We start from the raw sequence: 25,934 nt of genomic DNA on the forward strand, positions 1-25,934 counted from the left end.
TATTGTATTGGTTTTTAAAATAACAAATATCAAAATGCCCCCCCCTTGCTTTGATTTATCAGTGTGTGGCCCTCAGTGGAAAAAGTTTGGACACCCCAGCCGTAGATGGTGAAATCCCTAAATTCCTTGCAATAGCTCGTTGAGAAATGTTGTTCTTAAACTGTCGGACAATTTGCTCACATATTTGTTTGTGAATTTCATTGAAGCTGCTTTTATACCCAACCATGGCACCCACCTGTTCCCAATTAGCCTGTTCACCTGTGGGATGCTCCAGATAAGTGTTTGATGAGCATTCCTCAACTTTCTCAGTCTTTTTTGCCACTTGTGCCAGCTTTTTTTGAAACATGTTGCAGGCATCGAATTCCAAATGAGCAAATATTTGCAAAAAATAACAAAGTTTCCCAGCTCGAACGCTAAATATCTTGTCTTTGCAGTCTATTCAATTGAATATAGGTTGAAAAGGATTTGTAAATCAATGTATTTTGTTTTTATTTACGATTTACACGCGCCAACTTCACTGGTTTTGGGTTTTGTAAAACACTGATATCAGTTTTCAGCCGTATCGCCCTGGTGCAAAACGTATCACAGTTCTCTGCAGGAATAGAAAAGGTTCGTAGTGCCTGCTCTGCGGTCTAGATGCAAGCGCCAGCGCCTTGTGTGGTGTGGAAAAAAGAAAGACCTGACCGAGCTGCGGCGCGCAGCTGCAGGGACTCCACTTAAGGTGTCACCGAGCCTGATTTAAAGCGCCGGAGTACGTACTTAACGAGCACCACGTTGACCGTCTGGACACCTGGAATCCTGTTGTACTCCGACTCCAGCTGTGGAGGAAACATCCAATGGAAGCAGAATCAGCAAAAGCCCTTAATCGCACGCCGGCCTTATAAGGCCGTGCAGTTGGAGAGAAATAAATGAAGACGTACCGTGTCGACCACAGCCTGGGAGATCTCGTTGAAGGCCGCCGAGAAGATGTCCTCCAGCTCCGAGCTGTAGACGATGGAGTCGGTGAAGTTGACCAGAGCTCTGTAATAAACTGGAGTCCAGAGAGTGTGAATAAGAATCTGTCCGGCACGCTGGATTCCAATCAGGAACAGGAAGCGCTGACAAGAATATTGGATCTTTCCTCTCAAAACGTGGACAGAGCTGCCTGAAGGCGTTTCTGAGATCTATTTGCAGACGCACTAAAACCACGGGCTGCGGCGTTGCTCCTCGCAGGCTTCGACAAGCGTGTTCCTGACCGACGCTCTCAACCAGAACTGGAACGTCAACACGCCTTTCTCTCCGTCCCAAAGTCTGACCGACGTCACAGGTCTTCAGCGGTTTTTCAGGCCGAGGGACCCCAGACTGATGGAGCGATGCGGCGAGCATCCCGTACTTATTGTTTTTTGGTATAAAACTGTTTCAGAGAAGTTATCCAAAACCCACTTTTCTTGCCCGTTGGCAAGTTTTTGGGATCCACATAAGTGCCGAACATTTGAATTCCAACCTTGGAGGCTTTGTTGACAAAAGCCACACACCTGACACGTTCTTATTATTACAATCAAATGGCAGCAGTCATTTCCATGAGAAGATTTCCTACAATAAGTGACTTGGTCCACTTACAATTAAAAAAAGAGCTAATATTGTTTTTCACGAGGTACGTGATGGTATTGTCTGTCTAGGTGGGTGGGGGTCCTGCCTTGGAAAGAGTGTTTACCCCATTCGGAGATCACATTTAGTTCAGCTGAAAACATTCACATGTTGCACAATGAGATGTAAACATGAGATTAAAGGCCTACTGAAACCCACTACTACCGACCACGCAGTCTGATAGTTTATATATCAATGATGAAATCTTAACATTGCAACACATGCCAATACGGCCGGGTTAACTTATAAAGTGCAATTTTAAATTTCCCGGGAAACTCCCGGTTGAAAACGTCTATGTATGATGACGTTTGCGCGTGACGTCGATGGTTGAAGCGGAAGTATTCGGACAAATTGTATCACAATACAAACAGCTCTGTTTTCATCGCAAAATTCCACAGTAGTCTGGACATCTGTGTTGGTGAATCTTTTGCAATTTGTTTAATGAACAATGGAGACTGCAAAGAAGAAAGCTGTAGGTGGGATCGGTGTATTAGCGGCTGGCTGCAGCAACACAACCAGGAGGACTTTGAGTTGGATAGCAGACGCGCTATCCGACGCTAGCCGCCGACCGCATTGATGATCGGGTGAAGTCCTTCGTCGCGCCGTCGATCGCTGGAACGCCGGTGAGCACGGGTGTTGATGAGCAGATGAGGGCTGGCGTAGGTGGAGAGATAATGTTTTTATCATAGCTCTGACGAGGTCCCGTAGCTAAGTTAGCTTCAATGGCGTCGTTAGCAACAGCATTGCTAGGCTTCGACAGGCGGCACAGCATTAACTGTGTGGTTACAGGTCCAGTGTTTGGTTCGGTGTCTCCTGATAGTAGTATTGTTGATCTTCTGTCTATCTTATTTCTTTTGTTTCTATCTGCATTTAAGCACGATGCTATCACGTTAGCTCCGTAGCTAAAGTGCTTCACCGATGTATTGTCGTGGGGATAAAAGTCACTGTGAATGTCCATTTCGCGTTCTCGACTCTCATTTTCAAGAGGATATAGTATCCCAGGTGGTTTAAAATACAAACCTGTGATCCACAATAGAAAAAGGAGAAAGTGTGGAATCCAATGAGCCCTCTTACCTAAGTTACGGTCAGAGCGAAAAAAGATACGTCCTGCACTGCACTCTAGTCCTTCACTCTCACGTTCCTCATCCACGAGTCTTTCATCCTCGCTCAAATTAATGGGGTAATCGTCACTTTCTCGGTCCGAATCGCTCTCGCTGCTGGTGTAAACAATGGGGAAATGTGAGGAACACTTCAACCTGTGACGTCATGCTACTTCCGGTACAGGCAAGGCTTTTTTTATCAGCGACCAAAAGTTGCGAAATTTATCGTCGATGTTCTCTACTAAATCCTTTCAGCAAAAATATGGCAATATCGCGAAATGATCAAGTATGACACATAGACTGGATCTGCCATCCCCGTTTAAATTTTAAAAATTCATTTCAGTAGGCCTTTAAGTGTATATACCTGTAACTTTCTGTCGGTAAAATATGTCACGATCTTGTCACATCTCATCATACCTTGTTTTGAGTTTGTTTTCTATGTTCAGCGGCTTAGTTCCGGTTCAGCGCTCTTATTTTGGTCGTTCTTCCTGTTTTGTTTGTGTGTTCCGGCAAGCAGCTTCACTCCCGCCTCTGCGCGTCTTTTCCTTGCAGCTGTTTTCAGTTTGTAATTACGGCTATTTAAGTTGAGTTTTTGCCTTTGTCGGGATTTAGCGAATGTTACTCATGTGGACGCTTCTCTGCAAGTCTTTGCTGTGCTCCAGCATTCCCTTTTGTTGATTTGTAGCCTTCCCTACGCTACGGTGCACTTCCAAGCGGCACTCGTCTTTTGTTTATTTGAGCCATTAAACACTTTTTTACATGCACCTCGCCTCCTCGTTTTTCTGCATCTTGGAAACACTGCAAATTATCGCCGTCATGCGACCCAAGCGTCACGGAATAGATCTTTTTATTAGCATTTCTGTAATCTACTAACAGCATTTCATGGTTAATATCCATAAATCAACATAAATGACAGAAGAATAAGCACACATCTGACTGAGGAGTCATAGTGTAACGACCTGGCATCTACACTTTGTGCGGTGTTGGAGTTGTCCCATTTTTTGTCTGGCCATAAATGCATCAGTGGCTACGAACCTGCGACATAAAATTACCAGTTTTTTTTTTAAATATACGTTTTTTTTCTAATGTTTTTGGTGTGGTTACGGCCAAATAGAAACGGTTTTGCTCAATAACGTGGAATTCCTATCCCCATTAAATAGACTAATTAAATAATTGGAGAGTGTTGAAGTACTTTTTTTTTTTCCTGTTGTGGCCGCTTGTCGTAACCTGTCACTCACACAGTTGCACTGCAATATCATACACAACAAATAGTTATGTGTTCATTTCATTTAGAGAACGTACATTCACATATATATATATATATATATATATATATATATTCATACATATATATATATATATATACATACCTGCATTCATTCATACATATAAACATACATGCGTACATTCAATTGTACATATATACACACATACGTACATTCATTCATACATATATACATACATACGTATATTAATTCATACATACATACATACATATGTACAGTACATTCATACATATATATACATACGTACATTCATACATTCATACATACATATATATATATATATATATATATATATATATATATATATATATATATATATATATATATATACATACATACATACATACGTACATTCATTCATACATGTGTACATTCATTTGATACATATATACATACATACGTACATTTATTCATACATACATATATATACATACGTACATTCATTTATGCATATAAACATACATGCGTACATTTACTTGTACATACTGTATATACATACATACATATACTCATTCATACATATATACATACATACATACATTCATTCATACATATATACATACATACATACATACATACATACATACATACATACATTCATATATATAGACATACGTACATTCATTCATACATATATATGTATATATATATATATATATATATATATACATATATATATATATATATACATATATATATATATTTATATATATATATATATATATACATATATACATTCATTCATACATGCATACATTCATTTGTACATATATACATACATACGTACATTCATTCATACATACATATATATACATACGTACATTCATTCATACATACAGTACATGTATACTTACATATGTACATTCACTCATTCATACATATATATACATACGTACATTCATTCATATAAACCCAGTTTCTATATGAGTTGGGAAATTGTGTTAGATGTAAATAAAAACGGAATACAATGATTTGCAAATCCTTTTCAACCCATATTCAATTGAATGCACTACAAAGACAAGATATTTGATGTTCAAATATTTTTTATGTGTTTTTCTATATGTTTTATTGTTTTATATGTTTTTTTGCAAATAATAATTAACTTAGAATTTCATGGCTGCAACACGTGCCAAAGTAGTTGGGAAAGGGCATGTTCACCACTGTGTTACATGGCCTTTCCTTTTAACAACACTCAGTAAACGTTTGGGAACTGAGGAGACACATTTTTTAAGCTTCTCAGGTGGAATTCTTTCCCATTCTTGCTTGATGTACAGCTTAAGTTGTTCAACAGTCCGGGGGTCTCCGTTGTGGTATTTTAGGCTTCATAATGCGCCACACATTTTCAATGGGAGACAGGTCTGGACTACAGGCAGGCCAGTCTAGTACCCGCACTCTTTTACTATGAAGCACGTTGATGTAACACGTGGCTTGGCATTGTCTTGCTGAAATAAGCAGGGGCGTCCATGGTAACGTTGCTTGGATGGCAACATATGTTTCTCCAAAACCTGTATGTACCTTTCAGCATTAATGGCGCCTTCACAGATGTGTAAGTTACCCATGTCTTGGGCACTAATACACCCCCATACCATCACAGATGCTGGCTTTTCAACTTTGCGCCTATAACAATCCGGATGGTTCTTTTCCTCTTTGGTCCGGAGGACACGACGTCCACAGTTTCCAAAAACAATTTGAAATGTGGACTCGTCAGACCACAGAACACTTTTCCACTTTGTATCAGTCCATCTTAGATGAGCTCAGGCACAGCGAAGCCGACGGCGTTTCTGGGTGTTGTTGATAAACGGTTTTCGCCTTGCATAGGAGAGTTTTAACTTGCACTTACAGATGTAGCGACCAACTGTAGTTACTGACAGTGGGTTTCTGAAGTGTTTCTGAGCCCATGTGGTGATATCCTTTACACACTGATGTCGCTTGTTGATGCAGTACAGCCTGAGGGATCGAAGGTCACGGGCTTAGCTGCTTACGTGCAGTGATTTCTCCAGATTCTCTGAACCCTTTAATGATATTACGGACCGTAGATGGTGAAATCCCTAAATTCCTTGCAATAGCTGGTTGAGAAAGGTTTTTCTTAAACTGTTCAACAATTTGCTCACGCATTTGTTGACAAAGTGGTGACCCTCGCCCCATCCTTGTTTGTGAATGACTGAGCATTTCATGGAATCTACTTTTATACCCAATCATGGCACCCACCTGTTCCCAATTTGCCTGTTCACCTGTGGGACGTTCCAAATAAGTGTTTGATGAGCATTCCTCAACTTTATCAGTATTTATTGCCACCTTTCCCAACTTCTTTGTCACGTGTTGCTGGCATCGAATTCTAAAGTTAATGATTATTTGCAAAAAAAATAAAAGTTTAGCAGTTTGAACATCAAATATGTTGTCTTTGTAGCATATTCAACTGAATATGGGTTGAAAATGATTCGCAAATCATTGTATTCCGTTTATATTTACATCTAACACAATTTCCCAACTCACATGGAAACTGGGTTTGTATATATATACATACATGCGTAGATTAATTCATACATATATATATACATATGTATATTCATTCATACATATATACTGTATATACATAATAATAATAATAATAATAATAATGGATTAGATTTATATAGCGCTTTTCTAGACACTCAAAGCGCTTCACAGAGAAGTGAGAACCCATCATTTATTTTTACAACTCATTCATTCATCATTCATTCTCCGGTGTGAGCCGCACCGGGGGCAAGGGTGAAGTGTCTTGCCCAAGGACACAACGGCAGCGATTTTGGATGGTAAGAGGCGGGGAGCGAACCTGCAACCCTCAGGTTTCTGGCACGGCCGCTCTACCCACTACGCCATGCCGCCCCCATACATACTTATATTCATTCATACACGTATATAAATATGTACATTAATTCATACTTATATACATACGTACATTCATTCATACATATATGATGGATAGATACATACATTCATTCATACATATATACATACATACGTATATTCGAATCATACATGCAGTACACACACACACCCATTGGTACTTACGCACATACATAGGTACATACGCTCCCACATACATACACAAACTTCACTTCAAGAAACATGTCCACAAATGCAGCCATTATAAAAAAAATCACGTTTAAATGGTTGCAGACTTTGCCAAAGGGGTAGAATCTTTGCAAGGACGGAGAGGAAGTGGAAGACCAGGTCCAAAAGCTGTTGCTCGTACGGATAAACAAGAATTGGCCCGCATTTGCAAGAACGTTCACTGTATGTTAAAGAGGTTCATTTAGCCTACTAATGTGTATTTATAAATAGTTGATTTATATAGGCTAGTAAGGTAAAGTTTTGTACCTGACAAGTTTCGGCTATCTTGCTTCTGCAGCCTTCCTCAGAGGTGTCACGTGATGTTAGTGTGACGTCATCTGTGACGTGTTATATGGATTGTTCCATCCCACCTGAGGTGGTGGGATGGCGGTGTCCCCTGGTGTGCGTCGGGGGTAGGGCGGGGCGCCCCCTGTCGTCCGGATGTCCACCAAACGGCCGGGGGCGGCCCTGCAGGACTGTGTCCCAGGTGTGGGATAGTTGGTAGGCTCCCTCGTCCCTGTTGACAGTCTTTGGGGCCCGCTTCCTGATTTCAACCGCCTCTTTGATCCACCGATGGAATTTGTTGCTTTCCATTCTAATTACCTTGGCTGCCTCCCAGTTCATTAGATGGTTTTCCCTCTTGCAGTGGTCTGAAATGGCTGATTTCAGATTTTCCTGCGTTGCTTTCATTCTCACACCTGGGACACAGTCCTGCAGGGCCGCCCCCGGCCGTTTGGTGGACATCCGGACGACAGGGGGCGCCCCGCCCTACCCCCGACGCACACCAGGGGACACCGCCATCCCACCACCTCAGGTGGGATGGAACAATCCATATAACACGTCACAGATGACGTCACACTAACATCACGTGACACCTCTGAGGAAGGCTGCAGAAGCAAGATAGCCGAAACTTGTCAGGTACAAAACTTTACCTTACTAGCCTATATAAATCAACTATTTATAAATAAGAACGTTCACTATTTATGGGGCGACTTGATGTCCGGAGGTCACCATGCTGGAACCAGCAGGGAAGAACAATTCAAGGGCAGCCTCGGGTGGTTTGAAACCTTTAAAAAGAGGACGGGACTCAGCGCAACCCGCGGCTCTAGAGCCGCATGCGGCTCTTTAGCGCCGCCCTAGTGGCTCTCTGGAGATTTTTCAAAAATGTATGAAGAATGGAAAAAGATGAGGGGAAAAAAATCTATTTTTTTGTTTAGTATGGTTTCTGTAGGAGGACAAACATGACACAAACCTCCCTAATTGTTATAAATCACACTGTTTATATTAAACATGCTTCACTGATTCGAGTATTTGGCGAGCGCCGTTTTGTCCTACTAATTTTGGCGGTCCTTGAACTCACCCTAGTTTGTTTACATGTATAACTTTCTCCGACTTTCTAGGACGTGTTTTATGCCACTTTTTTTCTGTCTCATTTTGTCCACCACACTTTTAACGTTGTGCGTGAGTGCACAAAGGTGAGTTTTGTTGATGTTATTGACTTGTGTGGAGTGCTAATCAGACATATTTGGTCACTGCATGACTGCAAGCTAATCGATGCTAACATGCTATTTAGGCTAGCTGTATGTACATATTGCATCATTATGCCTCATTTGTAGCTATATTTGAGCTCATTTAGTTTCCTTTAAGTCCTCTTAATTCAATTTATATCTCATGACACACTATCTGTATGTAATATGGCTTTTAATTTTTTGCGGCTCCAGACAGATTTGTGTTTGTATTTTTGGTCCAATATGGCTCTTTCAACATTTTGGGTTGCCGACCCCTGGTCTGGGGGGATTTGACAGGAGATGTAATAATTGTTGACTTGTTTGCGGTGGAGTAGAACCCAGTTTCTAATATTCCACACGTCTCGTAGCTAACTGAGGCGGTCTTACCGAGCCAGAACGAGCTCAGAGTTGTAATCTTGTTTTAGCTAAGAATAGATCCGGTGTGTGCAGCTTACGTCATACTATACATAGTATCCTGCCTAAGTCTATATATATGTAAATATATATATATTGAGGCATGTCAATGACTCATTATCAAGTATGAAGTCAGCTGCATTATTATGTTTCCCGTGTCACATGCAGTACATACTGTATATAAATAGTCCAGGCAAGGGGCGCCCCCTTCTCACATTGCTGCCAACACTTGCCTAGGACCAGTCCGCCAGCCTCCGTGGAGGCCGCCAGGGAGTTTCAGGAAGGAAGTCAATATTTGGAGTGTTTCTCGCAGGCCTGTGCTACTTCCCAGGCACAAAACGCTCGGTCATGTTCTGGAGCCTTGCCTACTTTAAAAGGGACTGGCGCTTTGTTTTGGAATGTTGCCCATCATTCGACAATCCTGACGTAAGACGAGAACACGTATCTTTTTTTTAAAAGAAAAAAGTACGCATTCTAAAGCGTAAAATGCGGCAAGTAAGAGGTGGTTAACAATACAGCTAATGAATGTCCAATACATCCAATAAAACAACATCCAAAAAGCGGCAAAAGCACTCCATTTACATGTCGCGACCTGAATATTTCATTTCATTTTTATTTATCTCCTTCATTGATGTGCATCTTTGATAGACAATTATAACACAATTATTCAGTTACACCGTTACACACCAATGCCTGAGAAGGGGCAGGATGAAGAAAAATCTTATATTTTCCTGCCCCCTTCAACATAATACATAGTCTAACTTAATGATATATGAACCAACAATTACATCCAAATATAACGAAAACAAAACAAACAAAAAAAAAACCACAAAAAAACACAAGTGCAAAACTTCATGAACTACAAACCGAACAAAAAAACAAAAGAAGTAATATACACCTCACGGGATGATACAAAACAAATACAAAACCAAGCAAAAATAAGTACAATAATAAATATAAAGCAAAATGTAAACACTTATGGCTGTCCATATGATTTTATTGTTCTGTCTTTATATATTTTTTTCAATTGGAATATATTTTTACAATCTTTTATCTCATTGTAAAGAGAATTCCATAGTTTAACCCCCACCACTGATATACACATTTGTTTTAAAGTTGTCCTTGAATACTGAATATTAAACACGATTTAGCAATATTATTATTATAAGCGCTAACTTTTTTTAGCATAGCTAACTAGTAGGGCTGCGAATCTTTGGGTGTCCCCCCATTCATTTCAATATCGTTTCTTGGGGTCACAATTTGATTCAAAATCGATTTTTTTCGATTCAACGAGATTCTCGATTCAAAAACGATATTTTCCCGATTCAAAAGGATTCTCTATTCATTCAATACATCGGATTTCAGCAGGATCTACCCCAGTCTGCTGACATGCAAGCAGAGTAGTAGATTTTTGTAAAAAAGCTTTTATAATTGTAAAGGACAATGTTTCATCAACTGATTGCAATAATGTAAATTTGTTTTAACTATTAAATGAACCAAAAATATGACTTATTGTATCTTTGTGAAAATATTGGACACAGTGTGTTGTCAAGCTTATGAGATGCGATGCAAGTGTAAGCCACTGTGACACTATTGTTCATTTATTTTTATTTTTATAAATGTCTAATGATAATGTCAACGAGGGATTTTTAATCACTGCTATGTTGAAATTGTAACTAATATTGATACTGTTGTTGATAAAATTCATTGTTGTTTCACTACTTTTGGTTTGTTCTGTGTCGTGTTTGTGTCTCCTCTCAATTGCTCTGTTTACTGCAGTTCTGAGTGTTGCTGGGTCGGGTTTGGTTTTGGAATTGGATTGCATTGTTATGGTATGGTATTGCTTTGTATTGTTTTGTTGGATTGATTAATTTAAAAAAAATAAAATAAAAAAAAATAAAAATAAAAAATAAAATAAAATAAAATTTAAAAAAATAAAAAAAATAATAAATAAATAAAATTTAAAAAAATAATTAATAAATAAAATTTAAAAAATTGATCTAAAAAAAAAGAGAGAATCGATTCTGAATCGCACAATGTGAGAATCGCAATTCGAATTTGATTCAATTTTTTCCCACACCCATACTAACTAGCTTATGCCGCTATATTGACATATTGAGCTTCTGCATCGCCTCTGACATCGATTATAAATCCTGCCTCTCACCTGGATAGTACAAGGTTGTGGACATAAACCCACAAGTTGGTCAACTTTGACATCCAACTTAGACCCGGAGATGGCCAAAAAGACATGAAAAAAACGCTCGTTTGTGCCACTTTTTTTCAATGATAAATTGTTGACATAAAAATCCCATCAGTCTTTATTCCAGTGAGAGCTGACATTGTACAGTCATTAATTGTTTTATTATGTTTGTATATCTTATTTAGCACTTAGCAATACTGCTACATGATGCTCAGTGTTTGACTAAAGCTGTGTCTGTTTAGCATGCAGCTTCTAAAACTTGTAGCTCATCCTCCTTATATTCAGGCTCAAAAACAGAAGTGTCTGTATCATAATTTGTCTTTGTTGTCAAGTCTGCCATGATCAGTAGTCCTGTTGTTGTTGAAGGCAAAGTGAATGTTGTTACGTGTCTGTGAAATTAATACTTAAAATGATGAAAATATGTAAATATTATATGTTATTATGAATGTTGCTACATTACATATATACTTACAGCATGATGAAAATATGTAAATATTACATGTTATTATGAATGTTACTACATTACATACATACTTACAGTATGATGAAAATATGCAAATACTACATGTTATTATGAATGTTACTACATTACATATATACTTACAGTATAATGCAAATATGTAAATATGAGATGTTATTATGAATGTTACTACATTCCATATTTACTTAGTGTATAATGAAAATATGTAAATATTACATGTTATTATGAATGTTACTAGATACTACATATATACTTACAGCATGATGAAAATATGTAAGTATTACATGTAATTATGAATGTTACTGCATTACATATTTACTTACAGTATAATGCAAATATGTAAATATGAGATATTATGAATGTTACTACATTATAATGAAAATATGTAAATATTACATGTTATTATGAATGTTACTACATTACATATATACTTACAGTATGATGAAAATATGTAAGTATTACATGTTATTATGAATGTTACTACATTACATATTTACTTACTGTGTAATGAAAATATGTAAATATGACATGTTATTATGAATGTTACTACATTCCATATTTACTTAGTGTATAATGAAAATATGTAAATATTACATGTTATTATGAATGTTACTAGATACTACATATATACTTACAGCACGATGAAAATATGTAAGTATTACATGTAATTATGAATGTTACTGCATTACATATTTACTTACAGTATAATGCAAATATGTAAATATGAGATATTATGAATGTTACTACATTATAATGAAAATATGTAAATATTACATGTTATTATGAATGTTACTACATTCCATATTTACTTAGTGTATAATGAAAATATGTAAATATTACATGTTATTATGAATGTTACTAGATACTACATATATACTTACAGTATGATGAAAATATGTAAGTATTACATGTTATTATGAATGTTACTACATTACATATTTACTTACTGTATAATGAAAATATGTAAATATTACATTTTATTATGAATGTTACTACATTCCATATTTACTTACTGTATAATGAAAATATATAAATAGTACATGTTATTATGAATGTTACTAGATACTACATAAATACTTACAGCATGATGAAAATATGTAAGTATTACATGTTATTAGGAATGTTACTACATTACATATTTACTTACTGTATAATGAAAATATGTAAATATTACATGTTATTATGAATGTTACGACATTCCATATTTACTTACTGTATAATGAAAATATATAAATAGTACATGTTATTATGAATGTTACTAGATACTACATAAATACTTACAGCATGATGAAAATATGTTAGTATTACATGTTATTAGGAATGTAACTACATTACATATTTACTTACAGTATAATCCAAATATGTAAATATTACATGTTATTATGAATGTTACTACATTACATATATACTTACAGTATGTTGAAAATATGTAAATATTACATGTTATTATGAATGTTACTACATTACATATATACTTACAGTATGATGAAAATATGTAAATATTACATGTTATTATGAATGTTACTACATTACATATATACTTACAGTATGATGAAAATATGTAAATATGACATGTTATCATGGATGTTACTACATGACATATATACTTACAGTATGATGAAACTATGAAAATATGTAAATATTACATGTTATTATGAATGTTACTAGATACTACATACAGTATATACTGTACTTAAGAGTGTGTATATAAAATCTTGATGGAGGTTTTTGGAGGTTTTTTAGAGCGCTTTATAGTCGGAATAGAGCGACTCTTGTTGACTCTATTGTTATCTGACTTTTGCTAGCATTCATTTACGATTTAGAATGCATAAAAACTTGCTGAACCTCCTGAAGGTGGAAACATCAAAGCACGGAGTTTGACCCGGGTTTAATGGCCTCGCTTGAGTGCGCACCCGCTGCGTTGGCTCTGAGGTCGCTGCGTTAACTTTGCAGGCCAGCCGGCGCGGGACGGCCGCCGCCTGAGATCTTTTGATGCGAGCGCGGCTAACAAGCAGGAGCTATTCTTCTCTACGTCACTCACTGGTCCCGGCGGAGGAAACCCCCCAAAGCAGCTCCAGTGCGTCAAGGCCGATGAAACGCGGGCATTAGTGCACACGCGGGAGAAAAAGAAGTCTGGGAAAAAAAACATTCTGCACTCTTGATTGAAAACCTATTTGGCGATTAAAGCTGCTCAGCAGAACTGTGGCCGCTTTGTGCCTTGGGCCCCCGCCAAAGACAAAGACTTGATTGAGCGCCCAGCCTGGTCTTTAAAGACCGGGGGCCACGGGCTTCACCTTCAACCCCCCAGACCATGGCCAGTACCAGCCCGCCCGCAGGAGGAAGACCAAGGCCAACATGCGCACTAAAGCCTTCCTAATCATTTGACATCTTTTCAATGGTATGTTTGTGGTGGCCCGCCACAGATACATTTGTTGCTACCGCCTTAAAATCATCAATCTTTGTGCGGACTCTTATGATGAACACATTTTTTATACTGTTTTTTATTATGTTGTTTTTATTATGTTATGTTTGTGGTGGCCCGCCACAGATACATTTGTTGCTACCGCCTTAAAATCATCAATCTTTGTGCAGACTCTTATGATCAACTCATTTTTTATACTGTTTTTTATTATGTTATGTTTTTATTATGTTATGTTTGTGGTGGCCTGCCACAGATACATTTGTTGCTACCGCCTTAATAGCATCAATCTTTGTGCACAGACTCTTATGTTCAACTCATTTTTTATACTATGTTTTTTTAATATGTTATGTTTTTTATTATGTTATATTTGTATTATGTTATGATTGTGGTGGCCCGCCACAGATACTTTTGTTGCTACCGCCTTAAAATCATCAATCTTTGTGCAGACTCTTATGATCAACTCATTTTTTATACTGTTTTTTATTATGTTATGTTTTTATTATGTTATGTTTGTGGTGGCCTGCCACAGATACATTTGTTGCTACCGCCTTAATAGCATCAATCTTTGTGCACAGACTCTTATGATCAACTCATTTTTTATACTGTTTTTTATTATGTTATGTTTTTATTATGTTATGTTTGTGGTGGCCCGCCACAGATACATTTGTTGCTACCGCCTTAAAATCATCAATCTTTGTGCAGACTCTTATGATCAACTCATTTTTTATACTGTTTTTTATTATGTTATGTTTTTATTATGTTATGTTTGTGGTGGCCTGCCACAGATACATTTGTTGCTACCGCCTTAATAGCATCAATCTTTGTGCACAGACTCTTATGTTCAACTCATTTTTTATCCTATGTTTTTTTAATATGTTATGTTTTTTATTATGTTATATTTGTATTATGTTATGATTGTGGTGGCCCGCCACAGATACATTTGTTGCTACCGCCTTAAAATCATCAATCTTTGTGCAGACTCTTATGATCAACTAATTTTTTATACTGTTTTTTATTATGTTATGTTTTTATTATGTTATGTTTGTGGTGGCCTGCCACAGATACATTTGTTGCTACCGCCTTAATAGCATCAATCTTTGTGCACAGACTCTTATGTTCAACTCATTTTTTATACTATGTTTTTTTAATATGTTATGTTTTTTATTATGTTATATTTGTATTATGTTATGATTGTTGTGGCCCGCCACAGATACATTTGTTGCTACCGCCTTAAAATCATCAATCTTTGTGCAGACTCTTGTGATCAACTCATTTTTTATACTGTTTTTTATTATGTTATGTTTTTATTATGTTATGTTTGTGGTAGCCTGCCACAGATACATTTGTTGCTACCGCCTTAATAGCATCAATCTTTGTGCACAGACTCTTATGTTCAACTCATTTTTTATACTATGTTTTTTTAATATGTTATGTTTTTTATTATGTTATATTTGTATTATGTTATGATTGTGGTGGCCCGCCACAGATACTTTTGTTGCTACCGCCTTAAAATCATCAATCTTTGTGCAGACTCTTATGATCAACTCATTTTTTATACTGTTTTTTATTATGTTATGTTTTTATTATGTTATGTTTGTGGTGGCCTGCCACAGATACATTTGTTGCTACCGCCTTAATAGCATCAATCTTTGTGCACAGACTCTTATGTTCAACTCATTTTTTATCCTATGTTTTTTTAATATGTTATGTTTTTTATTATGTTATATTTGTATTATGTTATGATTGTGGTGGCCCGCCACAGATACATTTGTTGCTACCGCCTTAAAATCATCAATCTTTGTGCAGACTCTTATGATCAACTCATTTTTTATACTGTTTTTTATTATGTTATGTTTTTATTATGTTATGTTTGTGGTGGCCTGCCACAGATACATTTGTTGCTACCGCATTAATAGCATCAATCTTTGTGCACAGACTCTTATGTTCAACTCATTTTTTATACTATGTTTTTTTAATATGTTATGTTTTTTATTATGTTATATTTGTATTATGTTATGATTGTGGTGGCCCGCCACAGATACTTTTGTTGCTACCGCCTTAAAATCATCAATCTTTGTGCAGACTCTTATGATCAACTCATTTTTTATACTGTTTTTTATTATGTTATGTTTTTATTATGTTATGTTTGTGGTGGCCTGCCACAGATACATTTGTTGCTACCGCCTTAATAGCATCAATCTTTGTGCACAGACTCTTATGTTCAACTCATTTTTTATACTATGTTTTTTTAATATGTTATGTTTTTTATTATGTTATATTTGTATTATGTTATGATTGTGGTGGCCCGCCACAGATACATTTGTTGCTACCGCCTTAAAATCATCAATCTTTGTGCAGACTCTTATGATCAACTCATTTTTTATACTGTTTTTTATTATGTTATGTTTTTATTTTGTTATGTTTGTGGTGGCCTGCCACAGATACATTTGTTGCTACCGCCTAATAGCATCAATCTTTGTGCACAGACTCTTATGTTCAACTCATTTTTTTATACTATGTTTTTTAATATGTTATGTTTTTTATTATGTTATATTTGTATTATGTTATGATTGTGGTGGCCCGCCACAGATACATTTGTTGCTACCGCCTTAAAATCATCAATCTTTGTGCAGACTCTTATGATCAACTCATTTTTTATACTGTTTTTTATTATGTTATGTTTTTATTATGTTAGGTTTGTTGTGGCCTGCAACAGATACATTTGTTGCTACAGCCTTAAAATCATCAATCTTTGTGCACAGACTCTTATGTTCAACTCGTTTTTTATACTATGTTTTTTATTTTGTTATGTTTTTTATTATGTTATATTTTTATTATGTTATGATTATGGTGGCCTGCCACAGATACATTTGTTGCTACAGCCTTAAAATCATCAATCTTTGTGCACAGACTCTTATGTTCAACTCATTTTTTATACTATGTTTTTTATTATGTTATGTTTTTTATTATGTTATGTTTTTATTACGTATGTTATATTTGTGGTGGCCTGCCACAGATACATTTGTTGTTACAGCCTTAAAATCATCAATCTTTGTGCACAGACTCTTATGTTCAATTCATTCTTCATACTATGTTTTTTTTATTATGTTATGTTTGTAGTGGCCTGCCACGGATACATTTGTTGCTACCGCATTAAAATCATCAATCTTTGTGCACAGATTCCTATGTTCAACTCATTTTTTATACTATGTTTTTTATTATGTTATGTTTTTTATTATGTTATATTTGTGGTGGCCTGCCACAGATAAATTTGTTGCTACAGCCTTAAAATCATCAACCTTTGTGCACAGACTCTTATGTTCAACTCATTTTTTTATACTATGTTTTTTTATTATGTTATGTTCGTGGTGGCCTGCCACAAATACATTTGTTGCTACCGCTTTAAAATCATCAATCTTTGTGCACAGACTCCTATGTTCAACTCATTTTTTATACTATGTTTTTTATTATGTTATGTTTTTATTATGTTATATTTGTGGTGACCCGCCACAAATACATTTGTTGCTACCGCATTAAAATCATCAATCTTTGTGCACAGACTCTTATGTTCAACTCGTTTTTTATACTGTTTTTTATTATGTTATGTTTTTTCTTATGTTATGTTTTTATTATGTTATATTTGTGGTGGCCCGCCACAAATACATTTGTTGCTACCGTATTAAAATCATCAATCTTTGTGCACAGACTCTTATGTTCAACTCATTTTTTATTATGTTATGTTTTTTATTATGTTATATTTGTGGTGGCCTGCCACAGATACATTTGTTGCTACCGCATTACAATCATCACTCTTTGTGTACAAACGCTTATGTTAAACTCATTTTTTATACTATGTTTTTTTAATATGTAATGTTTTTTATTATGTTATGTTTGTGGTGGCCCGCCACGGATACATTTGTTGCTACCGCATTAAAATCATCAATCTTTGTGCACAGACTCTTATGTTCAACTCATTTTTTATACTGTTTTTTATTATGTTATGTTTTTATTATGTTATGATTGTGGTGGCCTGCCACAGATACATTTAATGCAACAGCCTTAAAATAATCAATCTTTGTGCACAAACTCTTATGTTCAACTAATTGTTTATACTATGTTGTTTGTTATGTTGTGTTTTTTATTATATTATGATTGTGGTGGCTTGCCACAGATACATTTGTTGCTACCGCTTTAAAATCATCATTCTTTGTGCACAGACTCTTATGTTCAAACCATTTTGTGTACTATGTTTTTATTATTTTATGTTTTTTATTATGTTATGTTTTTTTTATTATATTTTGTTTTTATTATGTTCGGTTTTTTATTATGTTATGATTGTGGTAGACCTGCCACAGATACATTATTGCTACCGCCTTAAAATCATCAATCTTTATGCACGGACTCTTATGTTCAAACCTTTTTTTATTCTATGTTTTTATTATGTTAAAACCATTTATATACTGTTTTCTATTATGTTATGTTTTCAGTATGTTATATTGTATTTTTTCTTACATTCGAACCATTTTTTATACTATGTTTTTAATTATATTTTGTTTTTTGTTTTGTTTTTTATGTTATGTTTTTATTGTTATGTTACGTTTTGTTATGTTATGTTTTTTTATGTTATGTTTTTTTATGTTTTTATTATGTCATGCTACGTTTTTTTATTACGTTACGTTTTTGTTTTTTTTTGTTTTTTATGTTATGGTTTTTTTAATGTTATGTTGCGTTTTTTTATGTTATGTTTTTATTCTGCTGTTATGTTTTTTTTATGTAATGTTTTTTGTTATGTTTTTTTATGTTATGTTTTTATTATCTCATGTCAAGTTTTTTTTTTATTACTTTAGTTTTTTTGTTTTGTTTTTTATGATAGGTTTTTATTATGTTATGTTATGTTTTTTATTATGTTACGCGTTTTCTTTCTTTTTTGGGGTGGGGGGTGGTATGGTTGGGATATAAACAAAAAATATTTTGACATTTAGGGCAGACAATAGATATATGATGTACAGTATGTGTATATGATGTAATGGATAGGAATGTCTGATGCTGGATGTCAATAAAAAATAAAATAAAAAATAAAAACAAAGCTCTTAGCCCACCGGGTCAGGGAGGAAGCATCTTCGAGACTAATCACGTCTATTCGCTCTAACACAGGAGAACTACATACTGATCCAGCTAAGATTAATGAAACATTTGCTGCATTTTATACAACATTATATACCTCAGACTGCCCCCCTTCCTCAGATGAACTGTTTAGCCATAAAACATTCCCCCAGATAGAATGTGGGGCTGCGAGGGGCCTGGGCCAGCCCATTAGTGTCATTGAGATTACAGAAGCCATCAAATCATTACAGAGCAATAAGTCACCCGGCCCGGATGGCTTTAGTGCAGAATATTACAAAACTTTCTCCAGTGTTCTTGCTCCGGCTCTAAGAGACATATATAATGAAGCTTTTCTGCAGCATCGCCTCCCAGAAACCTTATCGAGGGCCACCATTTCTCTCATCCTAAAAAAAGAAAAAGACCCCCTGCTTTGCAGCAGCTATAGACCAATTTCGCTCTTAAATGTAGATCTAAAAATTCTATCCAAGGTTCTCGCTCTCCGGCTCCAAAGGGTGATGCCTTCCATCATCTCGTTGGATCAAACAGGTTTTATGCTAGGCCGGCAATCCTCACACAACACTCGGCGCCTCCTAAACATTATCCATTCGCCAAACCCCTCGACCCCGGAGGTGGTAGTATCCCTCGATGCGGAGAAAGCCTTTGACAGGGTTGAATGGGAATATCTATTTGAAGTGATGGGTCGGTTTGGTTTTAATGAGAACATTTTAACAAGAAATGGGCAACAAATTATGTTAGTATGTGCTTTTAAATATTTAGGATTTTTAATTGATGACCACTTGAGTTTTAAGGAGCACATTCAGTATGTTGTAAAAAAACGGAAACTTTTACTGGGATTTTATTATAGAAACAAGTCTTGCTTTTCTTTTACTGTGAAACAGAAATTGGTGGAAACAACCTTCTTACCTGTTATTGACTATGGAGATGTGTTGTACATAAATGCTACTGCTGGTTGTCTCCACAAGCTGGATAGTGTGTACCACGGTGCACTGAGATTTATCACCAACTGCGCTCCCCTTACTCACCATTGCGTATTATACTCAATGGTTAACTGGACATCTTTATGTGCTCGACGCCTCAATCATTGGTATGTTTTCATCTACAAAACCATTCTGGGTATCACTCCATCTTATCTGTCTTGTCTTTTAACAAAGAAACAAGGAAGTCACAATCTTCGTTCAATGAATGTTCTGCAATTTGTCGTCCCCAAAGTAAGAACTGAACTGGGCAAGAAAGCATTTAGGTTTTCAGCAGCGAAGGCTTGGAATAACCTACAATCGAATATTAAACTTCAAACCCTTGTTACGTTGAATGAGTTTAAAGCTTCTGTGAAAGGACTGCAGTCTACCTTGTCTGTATGCACATGTGTTATGTGAGCAAGTTTTAATGTCGTAAATGTGATGTTTTATGTATTTGTTTACTGTTTTTAATGTAACCTTGCTGCTGCCCTCTTGGCCAGGTCTCCCTTGGAAAAGAGATCTTTGATCTCAATGGGATTTTACCTGGTTAAATAAAGGCTAATAATTTCATTCTCTGGGTTAAACTTTTGTACTCGTCCCCAGTAGCTTCGGTACGTACAAATAATACACTATCCGCCCCAATTTTTCTTAAAAGAGGCACTAGACAAGGTTGCCCGTTGTCTCCATTACTGTTTGCTATTGCGATAGAACCCCTTGCTCTTTGGCTGGCAGGCTTTAAAGGTATCACCCGGTCGGACACGCTGCACAAAGTCTCGCTTTATGCGGATGACCTGCTCTTGTACATCTCGGACCCTGCTAGCTCGCTCCCGGTAATATTTGACATTCTGGAGCGGTTTGGCACACACTCGGGTTACAAACTTAACTACCAAAAAAGTGAGCTGTTTCCGATTAATTCCTTAGCTAAACAGTTACCACGATCTTTAGCGGCATTCAAATGGGCACATGACGGGATTCATTACTTGGGAATCCTTATTACTCCGGCTATGTCTGATATGCTCCGGGCAAATTTTTTACCTCTAATTGAAAAGATGGTCTGTTTTACCACTATCTCTCGCTGGCCGGATCAATCTGATCAAGATGATCACTCTGCCTAAATTCCTCTACCTTTTTCCAACGTATCCCCATATTTATTACTAAATAATTTTTCGATAAATTAGACAAATCAATATCCAAATTTTTATGGGGGGCCGGATCGGCCCGAATCCGCAAGTCGGTCCTACAATCCCCCAAATCTGAAGGAGGGCTTGCACTCGCCAATTTTAGACAATACTATTGGGCGGCTAACGTACAGAAACTCCTATACTGGATGGATGGAGGCTCTCAGACCCTCCCAGGCTGGGTACCCCTCGAAACGGCGATCCCACACTCCTCATTGCATTCTTGCTTATGCTCATCACTCCCTTTCCCATTTAAACTTGAAGGCGCAAACACCATCGTATCGATCTCCATTAAAATATGGAACCAGCTACGTAAACACTTGGGTTTTCAGGGCCCATCTATATTGACCCCGCTACTTAAAAAACAATTATTTAAACCAGGGGTCACCAACGCGGTGCCCGCGGGCACCAGGTAGCCCGTAAGGACCAGATGAGTAGCCCGCCGGCCTGTTCTAAAAATAGCTCAAATAGCAGCACTTACCAGTGAGCTGCCTCTATTTTTTAAATTGTATTTATTTACTAGCAAGCTGGTCTCGCTTTGCCCGACATTTTTAATTCTAAGAGAGACAAAACTCAAATAGAATTTGAAAATCCAAGAAAATATTTTAAAGACTTGGTCTTCACTTTTTAAAATAAATTCATTATTTGTTTTACTTTGCTTCTCATAACTTTCAGAAAGACAATTTTAGAGAAAAAATACAACCTTAAAAATTATTTTAGGATTTTTAAACACATATACCTTTTTACCTTTTAAATTCCTTCCTCTTCTTTCCTGACAATTTAAATCAATGTTCAAGTACATTTATTTTTTTATTGTAAAGAATAACAAATACATTTTAATTTAATTCTTCATTTTAGCTTCTGTTTTTTCGATGAAGAATATTTGTGAAATATTTCTTCAAACTTATTATGATTAAAATTCAAAAAAAAAAATTCTGGCAAATCTCGAAAATCTGTAGAATCAAATTTAAATCCTATTTCAAGGTCTTTTGAATTTATTTTAAAATTTTTGTTCTGCAAAATCTAGAAGAAATAATGATTTGTCTTTGTTAGAAATATAGCTTGGTCCAATTTGTTATATATTATAACAAAGTGTAGATTGGATTTCAACCTATTTAAAACATGTCATCACAATTCTAAAATTAATCTTAATCAGGAAAAATTACTAATGATTCTTTTTTGAAGTTTTTCTCTTCTTTTTTTCGGTTGAATTTTGAATTTTAAAGAGTCGAAATTGAAGATAAACTATGTTTCAAAATGTAATTGTCATTTTTTTCGTGTTTTCTTCTCTTTTAAACCGTTCAATTAAGTGTAAATATCATTCATTATTAATAATAACAGAGTTAAAGGTAAATTGAGCAAATTGGCTATTTCTGACAATTTATTTAAGTGTGTATCAAACTGGTAGCCCTTCGCATTAATCAGTACCCAAGAAGTAGCTCTTGGTTTCAAAAAGGTTGGTGACCCCTGATTTAAACCTTCCCGTACTGACCCCGCATTCATGACTTGGCACGATCATGGTATCACCACTGTGAAAGACCTCTATGCAGACGGAGTGTTCTCATCCTTCACTGAACTCTCTTCCAAATACGACTTGCCGAACTCCCACCTTTTTCGTTTTTTTCAGGCGAGGGACTTCGTAAAGAAACAGTTCCCACACTTTCCGAATCGTCCTCCGGAAACTCTTATAGATACATTGTTATCTTTGAGCCCTAATCATAAAAAATGTATCTCTGTGTTATATACCTCTTTAAGTTCAGTTGCTCCAAACTCTCTATCAGTGATAAGAGCCTCGTGGGAGAGCGATCTTAATACCAACATATCCGACCAACACTGGGACTCTGCCCTGAAACTGGTTCACTCCTCCTCAATATGTGCCCGCCATAGTCTCATCCGATGTAAAGTAATCCATAAAATTCATTACACTAACTCAAAACTATCCAAAATCTACCCCACTGTTAGCAATACCTGCAATATCAATCAATCAATCAATCAATCAATGTTTATTTATATAGCCCTAAATCACAAGTGTCTCAAAGGGCTGCACAAGCCACAACGATATCCTCGGTACAGAGCCCACATACGGGCAAGGAAAACTCACCCCAGTGGGACGTCAATGTGAATGACTATGAGAAACCTTGGAGAGGACCCCCCCCTCTAGGGGAATAGATGCAAACAATCTCCGGCCGATCATGTCCATATGTTCTGGTCCTGCTCTAAACTATGTTCCTTTTGGGAGGATATTTTTGACACGATCGGGAAAGCATACGGTCAAAACTTTCCCCCCCAACCCATTATCAGCCATTTTTGGCGTATGCCCCGATAACATGTGCCCGGTATCATTAAAACGCGCTGTTGCTTTTACGACCTTGCTGGCCAGGCGGTTGATTTTGTTTAATTGGAAGCTGGCTCGCCCCCCATCACACGGCCGTTGGATTAGAGAGGTTCTCTACAATCTAAAACTAGAAAAACGTAGGTTTTCGCTAAAAGGCTCGGCTCAAGCGTTTGAAAGCTCATGGAGTCCTTTCTTGCTGTATGTCAACTCTCTTGATTTATCCCCAGACGCAGATGAGGAATAATCTCCCTTTTATTTATTATTATTATTTTATTTTAATTTTGTTTTATTTTATTTTAATTTTATTTTTTCCCTTTCTCTCCTTTCAGCCTGTTTGTCTGTCTCTGGCCTCGTATGTGTGTGTGTGTATGTGAGGATGTCTGTCTTTGTCGTCTTACTTGTTATATGATTGTGCCATATGTCCCTTGTTGGTGTGACCTGAGTGGGGTGGGAGGGTGGGTGGGGATTTGGGTTTTAAGGGAAAGGGTGTGAAGAATTATCTGACTTTAAAATTGTACTGTTTCGACTTGCACTTTTTTCTGTATTTGAAAATGCCAATAAAAAAAGTTGGATTAAAAATAAAAATAAATTTAAAAAAATTTAAAAAAATGTATGCTTTTTCTTATGTCAAAACCATTTCCTTAATGCTTGGTTTTTCCCAAGTTATATTATTTTATGTTTTTCTCATGTTATGTTTTCTTTTATGTAAACTTTTTTCTTATGTTATGTTTTTGCTTGTGTTGTGTTTTTTTTTTTCATGTTACCTTACATAAAACAAGAAAAACATGACATAATATTCTGTTATGTTTTTCTTACGTTATGTTTATTTTTATGCATTCTAAAAGTTATATTTGACACATTAAAAGTGTGTTTTTAAACGTTTTAATAATAATCATAGTCACAATGGCAGTTTTGTGTTTATTGACCAAATAGCTTTGGACTAGTAAACAAAATATCAAACCTGCACATTCTGATTTTAGACAGGTCTAATTCACACTTAATATTTGCAAATATATATTGTATAATATTTATATATTCACGCCGTGTGCATAAAATAAGCAAGCATTGTGTTTATTCTCGGGCTGTCAAATGATTAAATATTTAATTCCAATTAATCACATTTTGATTAATTGCGATTAATCACAAATTAAAGTTGTTGTTTTTTTAATTACAGTGTACCTTATTAAAAAGTATGCCCAACATGGGACTGTATACCTCATTAGTAATTATATCCACCGTTTTCGGGTGGGTTGGTTTCCATGGTCAGTTATGCAAATGACACCTAATTGACAAGAGTCGATGCTGCACATGCTAAATGAAACTTAACTAATATTAATCAAAAATATTTTTCGCTAATTATGAATATTTGTGTGCGTTCATTGTTTGTAACGTGTCAAAACTAAGCTGTATTAATTCATTAGTACCTATTATTATTATTATTATTATTGTAATAATGGATTATATTTTGTAGCGCGCTTTTCTATTATCAGATACTCAAAGTGCTCACAGAGAAGTGGGAACCCATCATTCATTCACACCTGGTGGTGGTAAGCTACATTTGTAGCCACAGCTGCCCTGGGGTAGACTGACGGAAGCGAGGCTGCCAGTTTGCGCCTACGGCCCCTCCGACCACCACCTATCATTCAATCATCATTCATTCACCAGTGTGAGCGGCACCGGGGGCAAAGGGTGAAGTGTCCTGCCCAAGGACACAACGGCAGCGATTTGGATGTCAAGAGGCGGGGAGCGAACCTGCAACCCTCAGGTTTCTGGCACGGCCGCTCTACCCACTACGCCAGGGGTGTCAAACTCATTTTAGATCGGGGGCCACATGGAGAAAAATCTACTCCCAAGTGGGCCGGACTGGTAAAATCACGACAGGATAACTTAAAAATAAAGACCACTTCAGATTGTTTTCTTTGTTTAAAAATAGAACAAGCACATTCTGAAAATGTACAAATCATAATGTTGTTGGGGGGGTTTTACATTTACATGTTGCGGTTAATAGTATTCTACCTTTATTTGTTGTTATTTATACTTTCTGAATAAATTATGTGATCATTTTCAACAGTCAACTCATTGGTGTTCATTTTCAATCTATCAAGATAAAAAAAATTATATCAAAATCAAATTACAGGATGTTATCTATGTAGTTTACTCATTTTCCTCGACTGGTGCACTGGTGTACTTTATTTTTATTTTTACATATGT

The 25,934-nt window shown here is 36.2% G+C and overlaps 1 protein-coding gene across 1 annotated transcript in view; it reads right to left on the bottom strand.

The window, feature by feature from the left end:
- Window positions 1-25,934, bottom strand: part of hspg2 (heparan sulfate proteoglycan 2) — a 337,691-nt gene that overhangs the window by 206,906 nt on the left and 104,851 nt on the right. The window contains exons 5-6 of the mRNA XM_062052774.1: window positions 921-1,030; window positions 760-818 (exon numbers count right to left, since the gene is read on the bottom strand). Of these exons, the coding sequence (XP_061908758.1) occupies window positions 760-818; window positions 921-1,030 (169 nt within the window). The remainder of the gene's footprint in view (window positions 1-759; window positions 819-920; window positions 1,031-25,934) is intronic.

The sequence above is a fragment of the Entelurus aequoreus genome, linkage group LG07, assembly GCF_033978785.1.
Source record: "Entelurus aequoreus isolate RoL-2023_Sb linkage group LG07, RoL_Eaeq_v1.1, whole genome shotgun sequence".
Taxonomy (NCBI): Eukaryota; Metazoa; Chordata; class Actinopteri; order Syngnathiformes; family Syngnathidae; genus Entelurus; species Entelurus aequoreus.